The sequence below is a fragment of the Oncorhynchus gorbuscha genome, linkage group LG04 (assembly GCF_021184085.1).
Source record: "Oncorhynchus gorbuscha isolate QuinsamMale2020 ecotype Even-year linkage group LG04, OgorEven_v1.0, whole genome shotgun sequence".
Classification (NCBI taxonomy): domain Eukaryota; kingdom Metazoa; phylum Chordata; class Actinopteri; order Salmoniformes; family Salmonidae; genus Oncorhynchus; species Oncorhynchus gorbuscha.
In genome coordinates, this window is record NC_060176.1 from 34,708,767 (window position 1) to 34,732,369 (window position 23,603).

At 45.5% G+C, this 23,603-nt stretch overlaps 1 protein-coding gene across 5 annotated transcripts in view; it reads left to right on the forward strand.

Moving 5' to 3' along the window:
• The window catches only part of cntrl (centriolin), a 110,471-nt gene extending 93,570 nt beyond the window's left edge, over positions 1 to 16,901 (forward strand). For all 5 annotated transcript variants that reach the window (XM_046346591.1, XM_046346593.1, XM_046346595.1 and 2 more), the window contains 8 exons: positions 2,071 to 2,255; positions 2,583 to 2,763; positions 2,994 to 3,392; positions 6,427 to 6,586; positions 7,324 to 7,439; positions 14,236 to 14,555; positions 14,740 to 15,017; positions 16,762 to 16,901. In XM_046346591.1, the coding sequence (XP_046202547.1) occupies positions 2,071 to 2,255; positions 2,583 to 2,763; positions 2,994 to 3,392; positions 6,427 to 6,586; positions 7,324 to 7,439; positions 14,236 to 14,555; positions 14,740 to 14,941 (1,563 nt within the window). In that variant the 3' untranslated portion in view covers positions 14,942 to 15,017; positions 16,762 to 16,901. The remainder of the gene's footprint in view (positions 1 to 2,070; positions 2,256 to 2,582; positions 2,764 to 2,993; positions 3,393 to 6,426; positions 6,587 to 7,323; positions 7,440 to 14,235; positions 14,556 to 14,739; positions 15,018 to 16,761) is intronic.
• The last annotated feature ends 6,702 nt before the right edge of the window (positions 16,902 to 23,603 follow it).

Consider the following 23,603-nt stretch of genomic DNA (forward strand, 5'->3'; position numbering starts at 1 on the left):
TTATGTTTCCGAGCCCATGCTTCGTCCATGAAACAACCCTCAGCCCCAGAGAGTCAATCAAAGCACTGCATGTAGCACCAACCGGTCCAGCGTAGATGGACCGACATAGTAGTACAAGATCTAGATGAAGGACCTGAGTAGTAGCGCTCACCAGTAGCCCTCCGCTTACTGATGGGCTCTGGCCTCTTACTGGACATGAAATAACAAAATGTCCAGCAACTCCGCAATAGAGGCACAGGCGGTTGGTGATCCTCTGTTCCCTCTCCTTATTCGAGATGCGAATCCCTCCCAGCTGCCTGGGCTCAGTCTCAAAGCCAGAGGGAGATGGTAGCGATGCGGAGCAGGGAAACACCGTTGATGCGAGCTCTCTTCCACGAGCCCGGTGACGAAGATCTACCCGTCGTTCTATGCGGATGGCGAGAGCAATCAAAGAGTCCACATCTGAAGGAACCTCCCGGAGAGAATCTCATCCTTAACCACTGCGTGAGTCCCTCCAGAAAACGAGCGAGCAGCGCCGGCTCGTTCCACTCACTAGAGGCAGCAAGAGTGCGAAACTCAATGGAATAATCCGTTATGGACCGTTCACCTTGGCATAAGGAAGCCAGGGCCCTAGAAGCCTCCTCACCAAAAACTGAACGGTCAAAAACCCGAATCATCTCCTCTTTAAAGTTCTGGAATCTGTTAGAGCAATCAGCCCTTGCCTCCCAGATAGCTGTGCCCCATTCTCGAGCCCGGCCAGTAAGGAGTGAAATGACGAAAGCAACCCGAGCTCTCTCTCTAGAGTATGTGTGGGGTTGGAGAGAGAACACAATCTCACACTGCGTGAGAAAGGAGCGGCACTCAGTGGGCTGCCCGGAGTAGCAAGGTGGGTTATTAACCCTGGGTTCAGGAGGCTCGGCAGGCCAGGGAGTAACAGGTGGCACGAGACGTAGACTCTGGAACTGTCCAGAGAGGTCGGAAACCTGAGCGGCCAGGTTCTCCACGGCATGGCGAGCAGCAGACAATTCCTGCTCGTGTCTGCCGAGCATGGCTCCTTGGAACTCGACGGCAGTGTAATGAGCGTCTGAAGTCGCTGGGTCCATTCTTTGTTCGGTTCCTTCTGTTATGCAGGTGAAGGAGGACCCAAACGCGACTTAACAGAAACAGAGTTTATTAATGCTCAAAACCGAATAACTGAAATCCTCTAGATAGTAGAGGGAAAACAACTGGAGAAGCGGCCACAGACTGCAGGTCGCCGGGTAGGCGCAGGCCGTAGTTAACTGATACACCTGCTCACACGCAGCGTCTGAAGAAGGCACAAAACACGACAGGACAGGGTGATACACAATCACGGCAAAAAACACGACAGGACAGGGCGAAACGCAATTACAGCATGGAATACAAAACAAGGAACCGACGGAACAGGGACGGAACACAAAGGAATAAATAGGGAGTCTAATCAGGGGAAAGGATCGGGAACAGGTGTGGAAAGACTAAATGATGATTAGGGGAATAGGAACAGCTGGGAGCAGGAACGGAACGACAGAGAGAAGAGAGAGCGAGAGAGTGAGAGAGGGAGGGGGAGAGAGGAGGATAGAACCAAACAAGACCAGCAGAGGGAAACGAATAGCATGGGGAGCACAGGGACAAGACATGACAATGAATGACAAACATGACAAAAAGGGTCAAATGAGTTTGTTTCTAGTAATCTCTCCACCTTCAGGCGTCTTCTTTGGACTTTATATGGTGGTTGGCAACCAACTTTAAGGTGCATTCCCACCACCAACTGGACTGAATTGTGGACCTCTATTAATCTTTCAATCACTCATGTGGGTATATGCTCCTAAAAACCAATCAGGAGATGGGAGAGGTGGGACTTGCAGCGTGTCAAACGTTAAAATAGAACCAAGTTCTACTTTAGCGCTTGGCTTTGAAGATCCTCATTGTGTTGGTGCAAGTGTTGGTGCAATGATTGAATAACATTTATGTGTACATTTATTTTGCAACGCCATGCTCACGAGACGGGGGCGGTGTGCTCAGCATGTAAGCCATAAAGGTGTGTGTGTATCCGTTCGTCTGTCCGTCCGTCAGGAGAGGGAGCTGGCCAGGCTGGAGCAGCTGGTGGAGGAACATCCACGTGGCAGCCGGGGCCCAGGGGTGGAGGAGAGGCAGGCCCATTTGGAGAGGGATGTGCTCAGGCACCAGGATCAGCGCACACAGCTCAGACTGGAGCTCAGAGAGCTCCGGAGAGCCTTAAGCCAACTTCTCCGCCGAAGGTACGGTAACCCTCAGCTCTCACAGTCCAGCAGGGTTAAGGTAAATTCAAATTGATGTCAGTCAATTCAGGAAGTGATTTGAATAAAAATAAAAAAAATTGGAAAAACATTTGACGTAAATAACTTCTCCTTTTAAACTTATTGAGAAGTAATTGAAAAGAAATGCACTTTTTTTCAATTTTTGGATTAGAATTTTAGTTTACTTCCTGAATTGACAGACTTCAATTTGAATTGACCCCAACCCTGCAGTCCAGTACATCATATTTTTTGGGAGACTAAAAGACCAACTTGGGGACATCTTGATCAGCTATGTGTGTGTCTCCTCAGGGAGATGCTGGAGGGCCGAGGGGGGTCAGAGGTTGTGGAAGAGTCCCTGCGGCACCACGGGGCTCTGCTGGATGAGGTAGAATGTTTGGAGAAGACCCTGCTCCGCCGCAGGGCTGAACTCAGGGAGGCAGACCGACTGCTGCTGGAGGCACAGGGCAGCTTAAAGGACACAAGGACCAAGGTCACATATATTGACATATATTTTATATATAATGTTATTAGGAAGTGTATATTCGACCAGAAGAAGAAAACGTACACTTAGGCATAGGGGTCGAAATAAATAACTTAATGTTAGCATACTGCCGTCTACCACCATTCATTTTCTGCCAGTCGAATATACACTGCCATATTCTTATTACCTCTTGGGTGGCAGCAGTGCTGTAACAGACTGTTTCATGTGACCCTGTGTAGACTAAAGCGACTCTCCAGCAACACACTGAGGCCCAGAAGCGGCTCGCCGACACAGAGCGGGATCTGGAGGAGCTGGAACTCCGCGCTCGGGACAGCGCCTCTTTGCTGGTGGAGGCCAAACAGCATCTCAGGGATCTGCAGGAGGATCTCCAGGATCTGAAGAGACTCAAGGAAGAGCAGGGAGACGCTCTGCAGAGGGTGGAGGAGGTGGTGGCTGCCCGCGACCTGGTGTTCCAAGAGGTCAACAAGAAGGTGAAACGAGCCAGTGAGCGACTGGAGGCCCTCCAGAGCCAGATTCAGGAGACCCAGAGCAAGGAGGCCACACTGCTGGAAACCTGCAAACAGTCTGAGAGCACCCTCGCCCAACGCAGGGGCGAGCTAGCGCAACTTAACATTCAGGTATTGCAATGACATTCTTAGTTTCTCTGTCACAATGTCAAGTCAAAGTTTATTTAAGGGGTCACAACACACTTAGCCTCAACGAGAATTGGGAAGCCTGGTGAAGTCTATGGCCAAAATGAGCTAAAATGGGGTGGAGAACCGGTGTAAATAAGTGACACCTCGCAACACGTCAAACTAATCAAATGACTTTCTTGGGTTCAGCTTAACATGCAGCACTCCTTCAACTGTCATGTCAGGGAGGGTTATTGAAATGTAACATCCAATAAAAAATGGATCGTAACACAAGGGGCACTTTCCGGTAACCACGTTAGCCTCATTTAAATGCACACCGATATTCATAGCCGGTTCGATAGTCACAGACAAATCACATTTATTTATATAGCCCTTCTTACATCAGCTGATATCTCAGTGCTGTACAGAAACCCAGCCTAAAACCTCAAACAGCAAGCAATGCAGGTGTAGAAGCACGGTGGCTAGGAAGAACTCCCTAGAAAGACCAACACCTAGGAAGAAACTTAGAGAGGAACCAGGCTATGAGGGGGGGCCAGTCCTCTCCTGGCTGTGCCGGGTGGAGATTATAAAAGAACAAAGATTGCAAAGATGTTCAAATGTTCATAAATGACCAGCATGGTCAAATAATAATAATCACAGTAGTTGTCGAGGGTGCAGCAAGTCAGCACCTCAGGAGTAAATGTCAGTTGGCTTTTGATAGCCGATCATTAAGAGTATCTTTACCGCTCCTTCTGTCTCTAGAGAGTTGAAAACAGCAGGTCTGGGACAGGTAGCACGTCCGATGAACAGGTCAGGGTTCCATAGCCGCCGGCAGAACAGTTGAAACTGGAGCAGCAGCACGACCAGGTGGACTGGGGACAGCAAGGAGTCATCATGTCAGGTCCTCCGAGAGAAAGAGAATACTTAAATTCACACAGGACACCGGATAAGACAGGAGAAGTACTCCAGATATAACAGACTGTCCCTAGCCCTCCGACACAAACTACTGCAGCATAAATACGGGAGGCTGAGACAGGAGGGGTCAGGAGACACTGTGGCCCCACCCGATGATACCCCCGGACAGGGTCAAACAGGCAGGATATAACCCCAACAACTTTACCAAAGCACAGCCCCCACACCACTAGAGGAATATCTTCAACCACCAACTTACCATTCTGAGACAAGGCCGAGTATAGCCCACAAAGATCTCCGCCACGGCACAACCCAAGGGGGGGCGCCAACCCAGACAGGAAGATCACGTCAGTGACTCAACCCACTCAAGTAACGCAACCCTCCTAGGAGCGGCATGGAAGAGCACCAGTAATCCAGTGACTCACCCACTGTAAATAGGGTTAAAGGCAGAGAATCCCAGTGGAGAGAGGGGAACCGGCCAGGCAGAGACTGCAAGGGCGGTTCCTTGCTCCAGAGCCTTTCCGTTCACCTTCACACTCCTGGGCCAGACTACACTCAATCATATGACCCACTGAAGAGATGAGTCTTCAGTAAAGACTTAAAGGTTGAGACCGAGTCTGCGTCTCTCACATGGGTAGGCAGACCATTCCATAAAAATGGATCTCTATAGGAGAAAGCCCTGCCTCCAGCTGTTTGCTTGAAATTCTAAGGATAGTTAGGAGGCCTGTGTCTTGTGACCGTAGCGTATGTGTAGGTATGTACGGCAGGACCAAATCAGAATGATAGGTAGGAACAAACCCATGTAATGCTTTGTAGGTTAGCAGTAAAACCTTGAAATCAGCCCTTGTCTTAACAGGAAGCCAGTGTAGGGAGGCTAGCACTGGAGTAATATGATCAAATTTGTTTGGTTCTAGTCAGGATTCTAGCAGCTGTATTTAGCACTAACTGAAGTTTATTTAGTGCTTTATCCGGGTAGCCGGAAAGTAGAGCATTGCAGTAGTCTAACCTAGAAGTAACAAAAGCATGGATACATTTTTCTGCATCATTTTTGGACAGAAAGTTTCTGATTTTTGCAATGTTACGTAGATGGAAAAAAGCCAACCTTGAAACAGTCTTGATATGTTCGTCAAAAGAGAGATCAGGGTCCAGAGTAATGTCGAAGTCCTTCAGTTTTATTTGAGACGACTGTACAACCATCAAGGTTAATTTTCAGATTCAACAGAAGATCTCTTTGTTTCTTGGGACCTAGAACAAGCATCTCTGTTTTGTCTGAGTTTAAAAGTAGAAAGTTTGCAGCCATCCACTTCCTTATGTCTGAAACACAGGCTTCTAGCGAGGGCAATTTTGGGGCTTCACCATGTTTCATTGAAATGTACAGCTGTGTGTCATCCGCATAAGTTAACATTATGTTTTCGAATGACATCCCCAAGAGGTTAAATATATAGTGAAAACAATAGTGGTCCTAAAACGTAACCTTGAGGAACACCGAAATTTACAGTTGATTTGTCAGAAGACAAACCATACACAGAGACAAACTGATATATTTTCGACAGATAAGATCTAAACCAGGCCAGAACTTGTCCGTGTAGACCAATTTGGGTTTCCAAGCTCTCCAAAATAATGTGGTGATCGATGGTATCAAAAGCAGCACTAAGGTCTAGGAGCACGAGGACAGATGCAGAGCCTCGGTCTGATGCCATTAAAAGGTCATTTACCACCTTCACAAGTGCAGTCTCAGTGCTATGATGGAGTCTAAAACCAGACTGAAGCATTTCGTATAAATTGTTTTGTGTTGTCTTCAGGAAGGCAGTGAGTTGCTGCGCAACAGCTTTTTCAAATTTGAGGGGAATGGAAGATTCGATATAGGCCGATAGTTTTTTTTTATATTTTCTGGGTCAGTTTGGCTTTTTCAAGAGAGGCTTTATTACTGCCACTTTTAGTGATACAAACAGATCCAGTCAGCGTTATGAGTGACCTCTGACCTGCTGCAGGCTCTCCTGACTCCTCTCCAGTTGGTCCAGGCGCTGGTCGTGCTGCAACTTCACATAGACCTGTTTGTATCAATAATGTGCCAATGACCAATTAGTAGTTACAAAGTAATTTTATGTAACTGTGTGTGTGTATGTAGGTGCTGCGTGGGGATGTAGAGGCGCTCCATGTCCAGAAGGGTGAGCTGGAGGCACAGCTGACTGAGAGGAGGGCTAGCGTGGCTGCACTCAAACAGCAGGGAGGTCAGGAGGAGGAGATCCTACAAAATGTCCACTTACAGATCAACAAGCACAAAGCAGGTAACCAACCCTAGCATGAGTCACACACAGCTAACTCACGTAGTTCTACAATGCTGTTAGATTGACACGGTCAGAGGGTTTTGCTCAAGGCCTAGACCCTAAATAGCCTGGTCCCAGATCTGTTTGTGCTCTTGCTAACTCCATTGATAATTGTAAAGCGAAACATGTTTGGCATGGCAATAAGTGACAAGGAGTTGGCGTGATGGCACAAACAGACTGGCACTCAGGCTACGCCCAAAAGCCTAATGATAGCAAGGTACAGACATCCCAATAACTATATGAACAGTACAGAAGAGTAAAACTATGTCCAAATTATTAAATTATTATTAGTGCAAGATCTGCCGCTGAGTGTGGTTACAGCGGGAAAGCAAGTGCAGCCCAAGAATCAGAAAGTGTGGACATGGCATAAGACCATGAACCGTGAGGTTACTCTGCACTTCAATGCTTATGTATTACTACATAGTAGTAACCTTATAGAGTTGTGCAGTTTGATGACTGTGTGTGTCATTGTGTGTGTTTGTGCATGCACACGTGTATGTGCCTGTGTGTGTGTGTGTGTGTGCCTGTGTGTGTGTGTGTGTGTGTGTGTGTGTGTGTGTGTGTGTGTGTGTGTGTGTGTGTGTGTGTGTGTGTGTGTGTGTGTGTGTGTGTGTGTGTGTGTGTGTGTGTGTGTGTGTGTGTGTGTGTGTGTGTGTGTGTGTGTGTGTGTGTGTGTGTGTGTGTGTGTGTGTGTGCAGAGCTGAAGCACGTTCTGGAGATGTTGCAGGTGACGGGCCAGGAGCTGCAGGCGGTGAAGCTGCAGCACGACCAGCACCTGGACCAGCTGGAGAGGAGTCAGGAGAGCCTGCAGCAGGTCAGAGGTCACTCATAACGCTGACTGGATCTCAAATGGCACCTTATTGAGGGCTGTGACAGTTTGAATAGTAAAAATGATTTGGTGCACATTTTCCTCCGCTCTTGACTGCATGTGCTGCTATAGAATGGGCATCCTCATTCAAGTCAATTATGCTATAATGGGTGGACTGGCGGCCATTGTGAGTGTACCCAAAGGAGCAAAGCAGGAAGTAAAAGCAGGAAGTGCACCCATCAATATAGTGCAATCGGAAAGTATTCAGACCCCTTCCCTTTTTCCACATTTTGGTATGTTACAGCTTTATTCTAAAATGGATAAATACTTTTTTCACTCATCGATCTACACATGATACCCCATAATGACAAAAAAAATGTACCTTATGTACATAAGTATTTTACTTTGAGACTTTGAACCCTTTGCTATGAGATTTGAAATTTCCTGTTTCCTGTTTCCATTGATCGTCCTTGAGATGTTTCTACAGCTTGTTTGGAGTCCACCTGCGGTAAAATTAATTGATTGGACATGATTTGGAAAGGCACATACCTGTCCCACAGTTGAGAGTGCACTTCAGAGTAAAAACCAAACCAAGGATTGTGTCGAGGCACAGATCTGGGGAAGGGTACGAAAAAATGTCTGCAGCATTGAAGGTCCCCATCATTCTTAAATGGAAGAAGTTTGGAACCACCAAGACCCTTTCTAGAGCTGGCCGCCCGGCCAAACTGAACAATCGGGGGAGAAGGGCCTTGGTCAGGGAGGTGACTAAGAACCCGTTGGTCACTCTGACAGAGCTCCAGTATTCCTCTGTGGAGATGCAGTGCCTTGCGAAAGTATTCGGCCCCCTTGAACTTTGCGACCTTTTGCCACATTTCAGGCTTCAAACATAAAGATATAAAACTGTATTTTTTTGTGAAGAATCAACAACAAGTGGGACACAATCATGAAGTGGAACGACATTTATTGGATATTTCAAACTTTTTTAACAAATCAAAAACTGAAAAATTGGGCATGCAAACTGTATATAATGCTATTTTGTGTTTTTTCGCATTTAACCTGTTAGTCCTACCCACACCGTATTCGGTAGCGTAATCATAGCCTCAAGCTCATTACCATAACGCAACGTTAGCGATTTCTAAAAATCGCAAATGAAATGAAATAAATATGCCTATCCTCAAGCTTATCCTTTTCTTAACAATCCTGTCGTCTCAGATTTTCAAAATATGCTTTAGAACCAGAGAAAATCAATAATTTGTGTAAGAGTGGTGATAGCTAGCTTAGCATTTAGCGTTAGCATTTAGCACGCAACATATTCACAAAAACCAGCAAAGGGATCAAATAAAATAATTTACCTTTGAAGAACTTCAGATGTTTCAATGAGGAGACTCTCAGTTACATAGCAGATGTCCAGTTTTTCCTGAAAGATGCTTGTGTAGGACACAACGTTCCGTTTTGTTACTATGCATTTGGCTACCGAAACTAACCGAAAATTCAGTCACCTACACGTCAAACTTTTTCCGAATTAACTCCATAATATCGACTGAAACATGGAAAACGTTGTTTGAATCCATCCTCAAGGTGTTTTGTCATATATCTCTTCATTGAAATGCCATTCCTGGAAGCCTGCATTGTTCTCAGATTCGGATGGAAAAATACTGGTACCTGACTTTTGCGCACCAATTTCCACACAGACACCGTGCGGGACCCCTGGTAAATGTAGTCTCTTATGGTCAATCTTCCAATGATATGCCTACAAATACGTCACAATGCTGCAGACACCTTGGGGAAACGATAGGAAGTGTCCGTTCATTCCTGTCGCATTCACAGCCATATAAGGCGATCATGGAAAACGTGCCATCAGAAATCCTGTTGATTTCCTGGTCGCTCAAACATCTTGGTTTTGCCTGTAGGTTTTGTTCTAAGGCACTCAGTGAAAATCTTTGCAGTTCTGGAAACGTCAGAGTGTCTTCTTTCCAAAACTATCAATTCCAAGCATAGTCGAGCATCTTTTCGTGACAAAATATTGCGCTAAAAACGGGCACGTCTTTTTATCCAAAAATGAAATACTGCCCCTATAGGACTAACAGGTTAACTTATTTTGTACAGAATGTTTCGGCCACCGTCTCTTATGACTGAAAAGAGCTTCTGCCTATCAGAACAGCGATTACTCACCTCAAACTGGACAAATATTATTTTCTTTAACGAGTCGGAACGCAAAGGATTTATTCGAAATACCAGACCAGGCCCAAATCCCCGTCATTCGCATGAAGAGAAGACGCCGATACAGGGGACGCAGGGGACGCGCTCAATGAGCTGTATAAAGCCATAAGCAAACAAGAAAATCATGGGCGGTGCTGCTAGTGACGGGACTTTCATGCATTTCTACCAGCATGTTACATGTGGAGAAAAAAAACTCTAGACCACCTTTACTCCACACACAGAGAGGCATACATAGCTCTCTCTCGCCCTCCATTTGGCAAATCTGACCATAATTCTTTCCTCCTGATTCCTGCTTCAAAGCAAAAACTAAAGCAGGAAGTACCAGTGACTCATTCAATACGGAAGTTGTCAGATGACGCAGATGCTAAGCTACAGGACTGTTTGCTTGCACAGGCTGGAATATGTTCTGGGAATCCTCCAATGACATTGAGGACAATACCACCGGCTTCATCAATAAGTGCATCAATGATGTTGTCCCCACAGTGACCGTATGTACACGCCATGGTTCACAGACAACATCCAGAGTGAGCTAAAGGGTAGAGCTGCTGCTATCAAGGAGCGGGACTCTAACCCAGACACTTAAAAGACATCCCTCTATGCCCTTAGACGAACCATCAAACATACAAAGGGTAAATACAGGACTAAGATTGAGTCCTACTACACCGGATCTGCAGGGCTTGCAAACTATTACGGACTACAAAGAGATGCCCAGCCGCGAGATGACGGCTAAACAACTTCTATGCACGCTTCAAGGCAAGCAACACTGAAACATGCATGAGAGCACCAGCTGTTCCGGACGACTGTGATCACGCTCGCCATAGCCGGCGTGAGTAAGACCTTTAAACAGGTCAACATTCACAAGGCCGCAGGGCCAGACGGATTACCAGGACGTGTACTCCGAGCATGCGCTGACCAACTGGCAAGTGCCTTCACTGCCATTTTAGACATGTCCCTGGCCGAGTCTGTAATACCTACATGTTTCAAGCAGACCACCATAGTCCATGTGCCCAAGAACACCAAGGTAACCTGCCTAAATGACTACTGACCCATAGCACTCACGTCTGCATCCATGAAGTGCTTAGAAAGGCTGGTCATGGCTCACATCAACATAATCATCCCAGAAACCCTAGACCCACTCCAATTTGCATACCAACCCAACATATCCCACAGATGAAACTGCTCAGTCCCCATCTGTACTCCCTGTTCACCCATGACTGCATGGCCAAACACGACTCCAACACCATCTAGTTTGCCGACGACACCACTGTGGTAGGCCTGATCACCAACCACGATGAGACTATAAGGAGGAGGTCAGAGACCTGGCAGTGGGGTGTCAGGACAACAACCTCTCCGTCAACATGATCAAGCCAAACGAGATGATCGTGGACAACAAGAAAAGGAGGGCCGAGCCCGCCCTCGTTGTCATCGACGGAGCTGTAGTGAAGCAGGTTGAGAGCTTCAAGTTCTTTGGTGTATACATCACCAACAATTTATCATTGTCCAAACTCACCAAGAAGGTTGTGAAGAGGACACGACAATGCCTTTTCCCCCTTAGGAGACTGAAAAAATTTGGCGTGGGTCTTCAGATCCTCAAAACATTCTACAGCTGCACCATCGAGAGTTTCGTGACTGGTTGCATCACCCCCCGGTATGGCAATAGCTCGGTCTCCGACCGCAAGGCGCTAGAGAGGTTAGTGCGTACGGCCCAGTACATCACTAGAGCCAAGCTTCCTGCCATCTAGGACCTCTTAATTCCAGGCGGTGACCAGGCCATAAAATTGGCAAAGACTCCAGCCATCCTAGTCATAGTCTGTTCTCTCTGCTACCGCGCGGAAAGCAGTACCGCAGCACCAAATGTACACTACCGTTCAAAGTTTGGGATCACTTAGAAATGTCCTTATTTTCCATGAAAGCATACATGAAATGAGTTACAAAAGAATAGGAAATATAGTCAAGATGTTGACAAGGTCATAAATAAATAAAAATATTGAAATAATAATTGTGTCCTTCAAACTTTGCTTTTGTCAAAGAATCCTCCATTTGCAGCAATTACAGCCTTGCAGACCTTTGGCATTCTAGTTGTCAATTTGTTGAGGTGATCTGAAGAGATTTCACCCCATGCTTCCCAAAGCATCTCCCACAAGTTGGATTGGCTTGATGGGCACTTCTTACGTACCTTACGGTCAAGCTGCTCCCACAACAGCTCAATAGGGTTGAGATCCGGTGACTGTGCTGGCCACTCCATTAGAGACAGAATACCAGCTGATTGCTTCTTCCCTAAATAGTTATTGCATAGTTTGGAGCTGTGCTTTGGGTCATTGTCCTGTTGTAGGAGGAAATTGGCTCCATTTAAGCGGCATCCACAGGGTATGGCATGGCGTTGCAAAATGGAGTGATAGCCTTCTTTCTTCAAGATCCCTTTTACCCTGTACAAATCTCCCACTTTACCACCTCCAAAGCACCCCCAGACCATCACATTGCCTCCACCATGCTTGACAGATGGCACTGCTCCAGCATCTTTTCATTTTTCTGCATCTCACAAATGTTCTTCTTTGTGATCCAAACACCTCAAACTTAAATTTCTCTGTCCATAACACTTTTTTCCAATCTTCCTCTGTCCAGTGTCTGTGTTCTTTTGCCCATCTTAATCTTTTATTTTTATTGGCCAGTCTGAGATATGGCTTTTTCTTTGCAACTCTGCCTAGAAGGCCAGCATCCTGGAGTCACCTCTTCACTGTTGACGTTGAGACTGGTGCTTTTCGGGTACTATTTCATGAAGCTGCCAGTTGAGGACTTTAGAGGCGTCCGTTTCTCAAACTAGACACTTATGTACTTATGTCTTCTTGCTCAGTTGTGTACCGGGGACTCCCACTCCTCTTTCTATCCTGTTTAGAGACAGTTTGCGATGTTCTGTGAAGGAAGTAGTACACCGCGTTGTAGGAGATCTTTAGTTTCTTGGCAATTTCTCACATGGAATAGCCTTCATTTCTCAGAACAAGAATAGACTGACGAGTTCCAGAAGAAAATTATTTGTTTCTGGCCATTTTCTATGTATATATTCCATTTAAGATCCCCCGTTTCAAATCAAATTTATTTATAAAGCCCTTCTTACATCAGCTGATATCTCAAAGTGCTGTACAGAAACCCAGCCTAAAACCCCAAACAGCAAGCAATGCAGGTGTAGAAGCACGGTGGCTAGGAAAAACTCCCTAGAAAGGCCAGAACTTAGGAAGAAACCAAGAGAGGAACCAGGCTATGAGGGGTGGCCAGCTACAATAGTCATTTACAGCATTAACAATGTCTACCCTGTATTTCTGATAAATTTGATGTTATTTTAATGGACAAAAAATGTGCTTTTCTGAGTGGCCGCAAACTGTTGAATGGTACTGTAGGTCCAAAAGGCATCTTAACAGCTTCTACCCCCAAGCCATAAGACTGTTGAACAGTTAATCAAATGGTTACCCGGACTATTTGCATTGACTATTTGCTATTATTTTTTACTTTTGTTTATTTAGTAAATAACAGGGCTACCTGTTGTTGTATTAGGAGCATGTGACAAATAACATTTGATTTGATTTGAGTACCTTCCAGAAGGACAACCATCTCTGCAGCACTCAACCAGGTAGCGGCCAGACAGAAGCCACTCATCAGTAAAAGGCACACGACAGCCCACTTGGAGTTTGCCAAAAGGCACCTAAAGGACTAGACCATAGGAAACAAGATTCTCTGGTCTGATGAAACCAAGAATGAACTCTTTGGCCTGAATGCCAAGCGTTGTGTATGGAGGAAACAGGGCACCATCCCTACGGTGAAGCATGGTGGTGGCAGCATCATGCTGTGGGTATGTTTTTCAGCGGACGAGACTGGGTGACTAGTCAGGATTGAGGGAAAGATGAAAGGAGGAAAGTGCAGAGAGATCATTGATGAAAACCTGCTCCAGAGAGCTCAGGACCTCAGAATGGGGTGAAGGTTCACCTTCCAATAGGACAATGACCCTGAGGACACAGCCAAGACAACGCAGGAGTGGCTTTGGGATAAGTCTCAATGTCCTCGAACCTGATCGAACATAGCTGTGCAGCGACGCTCCCCGTCGAACCTGACAGAGCTTGAGAGTACCTGCAGAGAAGAATGGGAGAAACTCTCCAAACACAGGTGTGCCAAGCTTGTAGCGTCATACCCAAAAAGACTCAAAATTATAATCACTGCCAAAGGTGCTTCAACAATGTACTGGGTGAAGGGTCTGAATACTTTTGTAAATGTAATATTTCCGTTTTTATTTTTTTATGAATTTGCAAACATTTCTAAAAACCTGTTTTTGCTTTGTCATTATGGGGTATCGATGAGGAGCTAAAAAATATTTGTAACAAAATGTGGGGAAATTCAGTGTCCAAATACACTGTATGTGCTGTGATTTGTTGATTCAAATGGACTGAGATGACCAAAATGTTATATTATTATCCGTATTTAGTGCGCTATGTTTGACCAAGGCTCATAGGGCTCTTTACCGAAATAGTGCCATTTAATGTGTCTGTTTACTTGTTTTTTGTGTGTGTATTTTATGTCTCTCTGTGTTTTCCCCCAGGTGCGCGTGGAGCTGCAGGTGCTGCAGCAGGAGGCATTGCGCCAGAAGTCTGAAGGCGAGCGCCAGATGAGGCTGGCGGAGCAGGACCGGACGGAGCTGAGAGAGGAGGCGCAGGGAGTCCGGGAGCAAGCGGAGGAGGCCGCCAGGGAGAGGAACAGGCTGGAGGAGCAATGCCGGAACCTGGAGGCCAGACGGACACACGCCGACCGGTGTTTGGAGGCAGCGGAGGACGGGGCGCGGGTGGCTGAGGCTGAGCTGAACAGGCTGCATGCAGAGCTGGGCCAGCTGAGACAGGAGCAGAGACAGGCTCACACACACAGGTCTGAATCACTCAAACTGCACTTTTTCTATTATGGTATTTATTGTCTTTAATTTTCTAGAAGATATGTCCTTTGTCTGTGCTTGATGATATGTTTTAATGTATGCACACGAGCCGGAAGCAAAATCTCTCTACAGGGATAATAAAGTCTTTAAAAAAAAATCTTGTCTCATCTTATCCTTCAGGCAGAAGATGGAACGAGACACGGCAGCCACTCAGCAACAGCTATACCGGGAGTCTGAGATCTTCAGGGGTCAAAAGGAGCAGGTGGAAGAGCAAAAAACGGCAATTAGAGATGCTGGAGGAGGAGGTGCGAGTGTTGGTCATGGTCCGGGACAGTGTGGCGTGGGAGGAGCAGGAAGCGAGGAAGCAGCTGGAGGAGGATGAACGAAGAGCTGAGCAGCTGGAGCACCAGCTGATGGAGCTGCACACGGACCTGGCTGAGAGGCAGACTCGACTACAAGTAACATGACAGGGCAAGATTTAGACACCATACACTGTTGCCAATAAGTCGTCTGAAATAGCACCCGTTTCCCTGTATAGTGCATTACTGTGGTCAAAAACCGTGGACTTTTTTTAGGTGCAGCCATAGTGAAATAGGCCTGTACAGTTGTGGTCAAAAGTTTTGAGAATGACACAAATATTAATTTTCAAAGTCTGTTGGCTCAGTTTGTATGATGGCAATTTGTATATACTCCAGAATGTTATGAAGAGTAATCAGATGAATTGAAATTAATTGCAAAGTCCCTCTTTGCCATGCAAATAAACTGAATCCCCCCCTAAAAAAATCCACTGCATTTCAGCCCTGCCACAAAAGGACCAGCTGACATCATGTCAGCGATTCTCTCGTTAACACAGGTGAGAGTGTTGACGAGGACAATGCTGGAGATCACTCTGTCATGTTGATTGAGTTTGAATAACAGACTGGAAGCTTCAAAAGGAGGGTGACGCATGGAATCAATTATTATTCCTCTGTCAACCATGGTTACCTGCAAGGAAACATGTGCTGTCATCATTGCTTTGCACAAAAAGGGCTCAACAGGCAAGGATATTACTGCCAGTAAGATTGCACCTAGATCAAGAACTTCAAGGAGAGCGGTTCAATTGTTATGAAGAAGGCTTCAGGGCACCCAAGAAACTCCAGCAAGCGCCAGGACCGTCTCCTAAAGTTGATTCAGCTGCGGGATCTGGGCACCACCAGTACAGAGCTTGCTCAGGAATGGCAGCAGGCAGGTGTGAGTGAATCTGCACGCACAGTGAGGCGAAGACTTTGAGGATAGCCAGGTGTCAAGAAGGACAGCAAAGAAGCCACTTCTCTCCAGGAAAAACATCAGGGACAGACTGATATTCTGCAAACGGTACAGGGATTGGACTGCTGAGGACTGGGGGAAAGTCATTTTCTCTTATGAATCCCCTTTCCGATTGTTTGGGGCTTCTGGAAAAAAGCTTGTCCGGAGAAGACAAGGCGAGCGCTACCATCAGTCCTGTGTCATGCTAACAGTAAAGCATCCTGAGACCATACATGTGTGGGGTTGCTTCTCAGCCAAGGGAGTGGTCTCACTCACAATTTTGCCTAAGAACACAGCCATGAAGAATGGTACCAACACATACTCCGAGTGCAACTTCTCCCAACCCTCCAGGAACAGTTCGGTGAAAAACAATGCCTTTTCCAGCATGATGGAGCACCTTGCCATAAGGCAAAAGTGATAACTAAGTGGCTCGAGGAACAAAACATTGATATTTTGGGTCCATGGCCAGGAAACTCCCCAGAACTTAATCCCATTCAGAACTTGTGGTCAATCCTCAAGAGGCAAAAACCCACAAATACTGACAAACTCTAAACATTGATTATGCAAGAATGGGCCGAAAGTTAATTGAAAGCATGGCAGGGCGGATTGCAGAGGTCTTGAAAAAGACGGGTCAACACTGCAAATATTGACTCTTTGCATCAACTTCATGTAATTGTCAATAAAAGCCTTTGACACAATTGCTTGTAATTATACTTCAGTATTCCATAGTAACATCTGACAAAAAAAATCTAAAGACACTGAAGCAGCAAACTGTGGAAATTAATATTTGTCATTCTCAAAACTTTTGGCCACAACTGTATACTCAATGGCTCCATAGCTGTATTGGTTCACAACATTTCAAACCTAAAACTCTGCTTAAGTGCAATGGAGGAAGCAGTTATTTCTGTGTGTGTGTAGTGTGCGCGGGGGCTGCAATGTGAGGCCAAAGAGCGTGAGGAGAGGCAGCGGCAGAGGCTCCAGGAACTGCAGGCCCAGAGCCAGGTTGAGGAGAGCTCTCTGGCCCAGCACACACTCAGACTGGAGCAGGTCAACACTGCAGTGGCCGACATGGAGGACAGGAGCCGGCGAGTAGTGACCAGGGACCACAAGCAGTGTGCCGTCCTGCAAGAGCACGTGCCTCTGCTTGGTAAGCAGAAAATAACTTATACTACTTACAGTTGAAGTCAGAAGTTTACATACACTTAGGTTGGAGTCATTAAAACTCATTTTTCAACCACTCCACAAGTTTCTTGTTAACAAATTATAGTTTTGGAAAGTCTGTTTACTTTGTGCATTTTTCCAACAATTGTTTACAGACAGATTATTTCACTTATAATTCACTGTATCATAATTCCAGTGGGTCAGATGTTTACATACACTAAGTTGACTGGGCCTTTAAACAGCTTGGAAAATTCCAGAAAATTATGTCATGGCTGTAGAAGCTTCTAATTGACATCATTTGAGTCAATTGGAGGTGTACCTGTGGATTTATTTCAATGCCTACCTTCACACTCAGTGCCTCTTTGCTTGACATCATGGGAAAAAAAAAAATCAGCCAAGACCTCAGAAAAACAATTGTAGACCTCCACAAGTCTGGTTCATCCTTGGGAGCAATTTCCAAACGCCTGAAGGTACCACGTTCATCTATACAAACAATAGTACGCAAGTATAAACACCATGGGACCACGCAGCCGTCATACCGCTCAGGAAGGAGACGCGTTCTGTCTCCTAGAGCTGACAACAGCAAAGGACCATGTGAAGATGCTGGAGGAAACCGGTGTAAAAGTATCTATAACCACAGTAAAACAAGTCCTATATTGACATAACCTGAAAGGTCACTCCGCAAGGAAGAAGCCACTGCTCCAAAACCTCCATAAAAAGCCAGACTACGGTTTGCAACTGCACATGGGGACAAAGATCGTACTTTTTGGAGAAATGTCCTCTGGTCTGATGAAACAAAAATAGAACTGTTTGGCCATAATGACCATTGTTATGTTTGGAGGAAATAGGGCGAGGCTTGCAAGCCGAAGAACACCATCCCAACCGTGAAGCACGGGGATGGCAGCATCAAGTTGTGGGGGGTGTGCTTTGCTGCAGGAGGGACTGGTGCACTTCACAAAATAAATGACATCATGAGGAAAGAAAATTGTGTGTATATATATTGAAGCAACATCTCAAGACATCAGTCAGGAAGTTAAAGCTTGTGCGCAATTGGGTCTTCCAAATGGACAATGACCCCAAGCACACTTGCAAAGTTGTGGCAAAATGGCTTAAGGACACCAAAGTGAAGGTATTTGAGTGGCACAAAGCCCTGACCTCAATCCTAAAGAAAATGTGTGGGCAGAACTGAAAAGGCGTGTGCGAGCAAGGAGGCCTACAAACCTGTCTGTTACACCAGCTCTGTCAAGAGGAATGGGCTAAAGTTCACCCAACTTATTGTGGGAATTTTGTGGCAGGCTACTCGAAACGTTTGACCCAAGTTGAACAATTTAAAGGCAATGCTACCAAATACTAATAGTGTATGTAAACTTCTGACCCACTGGGAATGTGATGAAATAAATAAAAGCTGAAATAAATACTTTTCTCTACTATTATTCTGACATTTCACATTCTTAAAATAAAGCGGTGATCCTAAGACCGGGCATTTTTACTCTGATAAAATGTCAGGAATTGTGAAAAACTGAGTATAAATGTATTTGTCTAAGGTGTATGTAAACTTCCTATTAGACTTAGACTCCTTATTTGCTCACTATCGCTGTACTCTCGCTCTCACCCAGGGTTAAAATAATATTTGTTTTCTTTCAAATACTTTAAAGGCGCTTGATTGAGCTTACCTGGCACCATGGAACCAATGTTATAGTCCCCAAAGTACAAAGCCTGCCCATCTGACGCTCCACGCAGGCTCAATCAAATGCTCCATTAGGTGTTTGAAATACATTAAGTGTTTGAAATACATACAGTACCAGTCAAAAGTTTTAGAACACCTACTCATTCCAGGGTTTTCTATATTTTTACTATTTTCTACATTGTAGAAAAATAGTGAAGACATCAAAAGTATTAAATAACACATATGGAATCATGTAGTTAACAAAAAAGTGTTAAACAAATCAAAATGTATATATATATTTTTTTCGATTATTTTAAGTAGCTACCCTTTGCCTTGATGACAGCTTTGCACGCTCTTGGCATTCTCTCAACCATGCATTTAAATGAACAGGTGTGCCTTTTTAAAAGTTCATTTGTAGAATGTATTTCCTTCTTAGTGCGTTTGAGTCAATCAATTGTGTTGTGACAAGGTAGGGGTGGTATACAGAAGATAGCCCTATTTAGGAAAATTCCATATTATGGCAAAAACAGCTCAAATAAGCAGAGAAACGACAGTCCATTATTACTTTAAGACATGAAGGTCAATGAGTAAAAGTGCAGTTGCAAAAACCATCAAGGGCTATGATGAAACTGGCTCGAATGAGGACTGCCACAGGAAAGGAAGACCCAGAATTACTTCTGCTGCAGAGGAAAAGCTCATTAGAGTTAACTGCACCTCAGATTGCAGCTCAAATAAATGCTTCCCAGAGTTCAAGTAACAGGCACATCCACCATCAACTGTTCAGAGGAGACTGTGTGAATCAGGCCTTCATGGTCGAATTGCTGCAAAGAAACCACTACTATAGGACACTAATAAGAAGAAGAGACTTGCTTGGGCCAAGAAACACGAGCAATGGACATTAGACCGGTGGAAATCTGTCCTTTGGAAATTAGTCCAAATTTAAGATTCTTTGTTGCAACCGTCGTGAGACGCAGAGCAGGTGAATGGATGATCTCCGCATGTGTGGTTCCCATAGTGAAGCATGGAGGAGGAGGTGTAATGGTGTGGGGGTGCTTTGCAGGCGACTCTGTCAGTTATTTATTTAGAATTCATGGCACACTTAACCAGCTTGTCTACCACGTGATTCTGCAGCGATACGCCATCCTATCTGGTTTGCTCTTAGTGGGACTATCATTTATTTTTCAACAGGACAATGACCCAAACACACCTCCAGGCTGTGTAATGGCTATTTGATCAAGGAGAGTGATGGCGTGCTGCATCAGATGATCTGGCTTCAACAATTACCCGACCTCAACCCAATTGGGATAAGTTGGATGGGTGAAGGAAAAGCAGCCAACAAGTGCTCAGCATATGTTGGAACTCCTTCAAGACTGCTGGAAAAGCATTCCTCATGAAGCTGGTTGAGAGAATGTCAAGAGTGTGCAAAGGGTGGCTACTTTGAAGAATTTGTTTAACACTTTTATTTTGTTTAATACATAATTCCATATGTGTGATTTCATACTTTGGATGTCTTCACTATTATTCTATAATGTAGAAAATACAGAAAAACCCTTGAATGAGTAGGTGCGTCCAAACTTTTGACTGGTACTGTATTTGAAAGAAAGCAAATACTATTTGAACTCCGGTCTGATCTCAATACACTATCTTTCATCATTCGCTCCTATCATATCACCAATATTCACCGCAGTGTTTGCTGGTTTTTGCCTGCCTAGTTTATCCACCCACACCTGAAGCAGGTTTGTTACATGACTGTGTTTATGTGTGAATGTGATCCCAGGGCAGGAGCTGTGTGAGGGGGAGGCCCAGCTGCAGGAGCGGGCTGAGGAGCTGCTTACGCTGCAGGAGAAGCTGGGGGCGTGTCGGGCGGAGGTGCAGTGTATGCAGGAGGAGAGGAGGAGTGCCGAGAGCAGGCTGCAGGCCCAGAAGAGCTGCGAGCACGCCCACCAAGAGAAACCAAAGGAGACAGAGCAGGTGGGTCATAGGGATGGATGGATAGATGGTAGGGAGGGATATCTATGAATGGCTACTGGCTTTTCACCTAAACTTAGTGGATATAACATTAACATTTAAGTCATTTAGCAGACGCTCCTGTGTGAGGCAGGGTCGTACTCTGCGGATGTTGTAGAGCATGAACCTACAGGAACGGGCCACCGCCTTGATGTTAGTTGAGAACGACAGGGTGTTGTCCAGGATCACGCCAAGGTTCTTAGCGCTCTGGGAGGAGGACACAATGGAGTTGTCAACCGTGATGGCGAGATCATGGAACGGGCAGTCCTTCCCCGGGAGGAAAAGCAGCTCCATCTTGCTGAGGTTCAGCTTGAGGTGGTGATCCGTCATCCACACTGATATGTCTGCCAGACATGCAGAGATGCAATTTGCCACCTGGTCATCAGAAGGGGGAAAGGAGAAGATTAATTGTGTGTCGTCTGCATAGCAATGATAGGAGAGACCATGTGAGGTTATGACAGAGCCAAGTGACTTGGTGTATAGCGAGAATAGGAGAGGGCCTAGAACAGAGCCCTGGGGGACACCAGTGGTGAGAGCGCGTATTTCTCATTGCTGTACCATTTTAACCGGATGGTATCGTAGCGTCTGTCATCAGACTGTGGGTTGCGACGACTAAGGAGGAACTCATTTGGAACTCTGTTCCGGTGCACATTTTTTCATCAATGATCATTGGAAAAATAACGATTTCGCATCTTTCTAATTTTCAGAAGGGGAGGGGACAGTTGGCCCATGCGTTGGCTGTGAGTTTCCGTTCAGGGGTTTGAGACTTCGCTAGTCTCGTTAGTATCTTTTCTCCTACATCTTCCCCCAGAACCTAATCGAGCATCTGAAGCAATTTCAATTATTCGTTTCCGAGATTAAGAAGAATGAAATGTGTCGCCCATTGTCTCTGTTGACATATTTAGGCAATCTGAGTGGCAAATTTGCAGGGATTAGGAGAAAGTGACTGGTAACAGGATTAATAATAATAATATTAAACAATATAGCAGCAGCATAAGTGGTATTGTGTGTGTGTGGGTAGAGACCTAGGTGGGGGTGGGCAGCTATTATCTAGCTGTTTAAAAGTCTCATTGCTTGGGGGTAGAAACGGTCTCGGAGCCTGTTGGTCTGAGACCTGATACTCTGGTACCGCCTGCCGGAAGGAAGCAGAGAGAACAGTCTATAGAAGGGGTGGCTGGAGTTTTGGGAAATGTTTCGGGCCTTCCTCAGACACAGCTTGATATGCATGTCCTGAATGGCTGGGAGCTGGCCATGGTAGTGCAGGCTACACAGGACAACAACCAGAAGTCCAGAGGCCTGCAGAAGGAGCTCGACACGGTGTCCAAGGAGATGATGGGCCTCAGAGACGATGTTCTGTCCATCTCCACTACAGAGTTGGAGTTAGTTACAGAGTTAGACCTTCAAATGTAGACAGTGTACAAAACATTAGGAACACATTCTTGATACACACTGGAAACTGTTGAGCATGAAAACCCAGCAACATTGCAGTTCTTGACACACTCAAACCGATGCACCTGTTACCATACCCCATTCAAAGACACTTAAATATTTTGTCTTGCCCATGCGCCCGGAGCACTTTCAGTACATAGTATGAAGTTGCATTCTGTTATGTAATCTGTTGTGTCCCTCAGCTGCGCAGTCAAGAGGGGGGCGAGAGCCGCCTGAGGGAGATTAAGGAAGCCATGCGTTGGCTGAAGACTGACGTCAAGGCAGAGCTGAACAGCGGGATGGTAGAGCTGCCCCTCGCGCCTGACCAAGATCCCTCCTCCTCAGACACTGACGACCACAAAGAGAACTACCCCCTCTACTCAACCCCAGCCGTGCCTAGGCTAGCCTGCAATCCTACTGTAATGCCTCAGCTTTGCTACCTTACATCTCTCCCTGTCATATCTAGTTTGTGCTGCACACACAAGTCTGTTAGCCTGGGTGCCAGTCTATTTCAAGCTCTTGCCAACACCTAATGGAATTGTTTAGCTTGACAATGACAAAGGCAAGAGCACAAACAAATCTGAGACCAGGCTTCAAGTCTGTATACAAAGCTTTTCTGAGCAATGCCCAAGATTTGTGTTTGTGGTTAACTTTTGGTATTTGAGTTTAACATACTTCCCTTTTCATCATACCTCATGCGAAATACCTTGTAACAAAGATTATTACAGAGCCGCTGTTCTACCATCACTAGCAGGCAGAGGTCTTGCCTGTGTTCCTTAGATTTATGGGGTGTACAGTACAGTCTAGGAATTCCTCTGAAACGATGACAGGTCTGTGTTTCTCTGCATGTCTGTCTTCAGGATGAGCAGTGGAGGGGAGAGGTGCTAAGAGAGAGACTTCGACAGCAGGAGGACCTCCTGAAGGTACTACTACCCCAACGTGTCTTTACATTCCAGTATGCTTCATCTCATGTTGGACCAAAGTTCAATCAGGGCCATATCAAACGTCTCAAGAGTAGCCATGCTGATTTAGGATTAGTTCAACCTTTTAGATCACAATGAACACGTTGACATACTGTACAAGGGGTAGGGGAGCTTATCTGAGATCAGTACTCCTAATCTGAGATGCTTGATAGCTACAGTGGGGCAAAAAAGTATTTAGTCAGCCACCAATTGTGCAAGTTCTCCCACTTAAAAAGATGAGAGGCCTGTCATTTTCATCATAGGTACACTTCAACTATGACAGACAAAATGAGAAAAAAAAATACAGAATCACATTGTAGGATTTTTAATGAATTTATTTGCAAATTATGGTGGAAAATAAGTATTTGGTCAATAACAAAAGTTTCTCAATACTTTGTTATATACCCTTTGTTGGCAATGACAGAGGTCAAACGTTTCTGTAAGTCTTCACAAGGTTTTCACACTGTTTCTGGTATTTTGGCCCATTCCTCCATGCAGATCTCATCGAGAGCAGTGATGTTTTGGGGCTGTTGCTG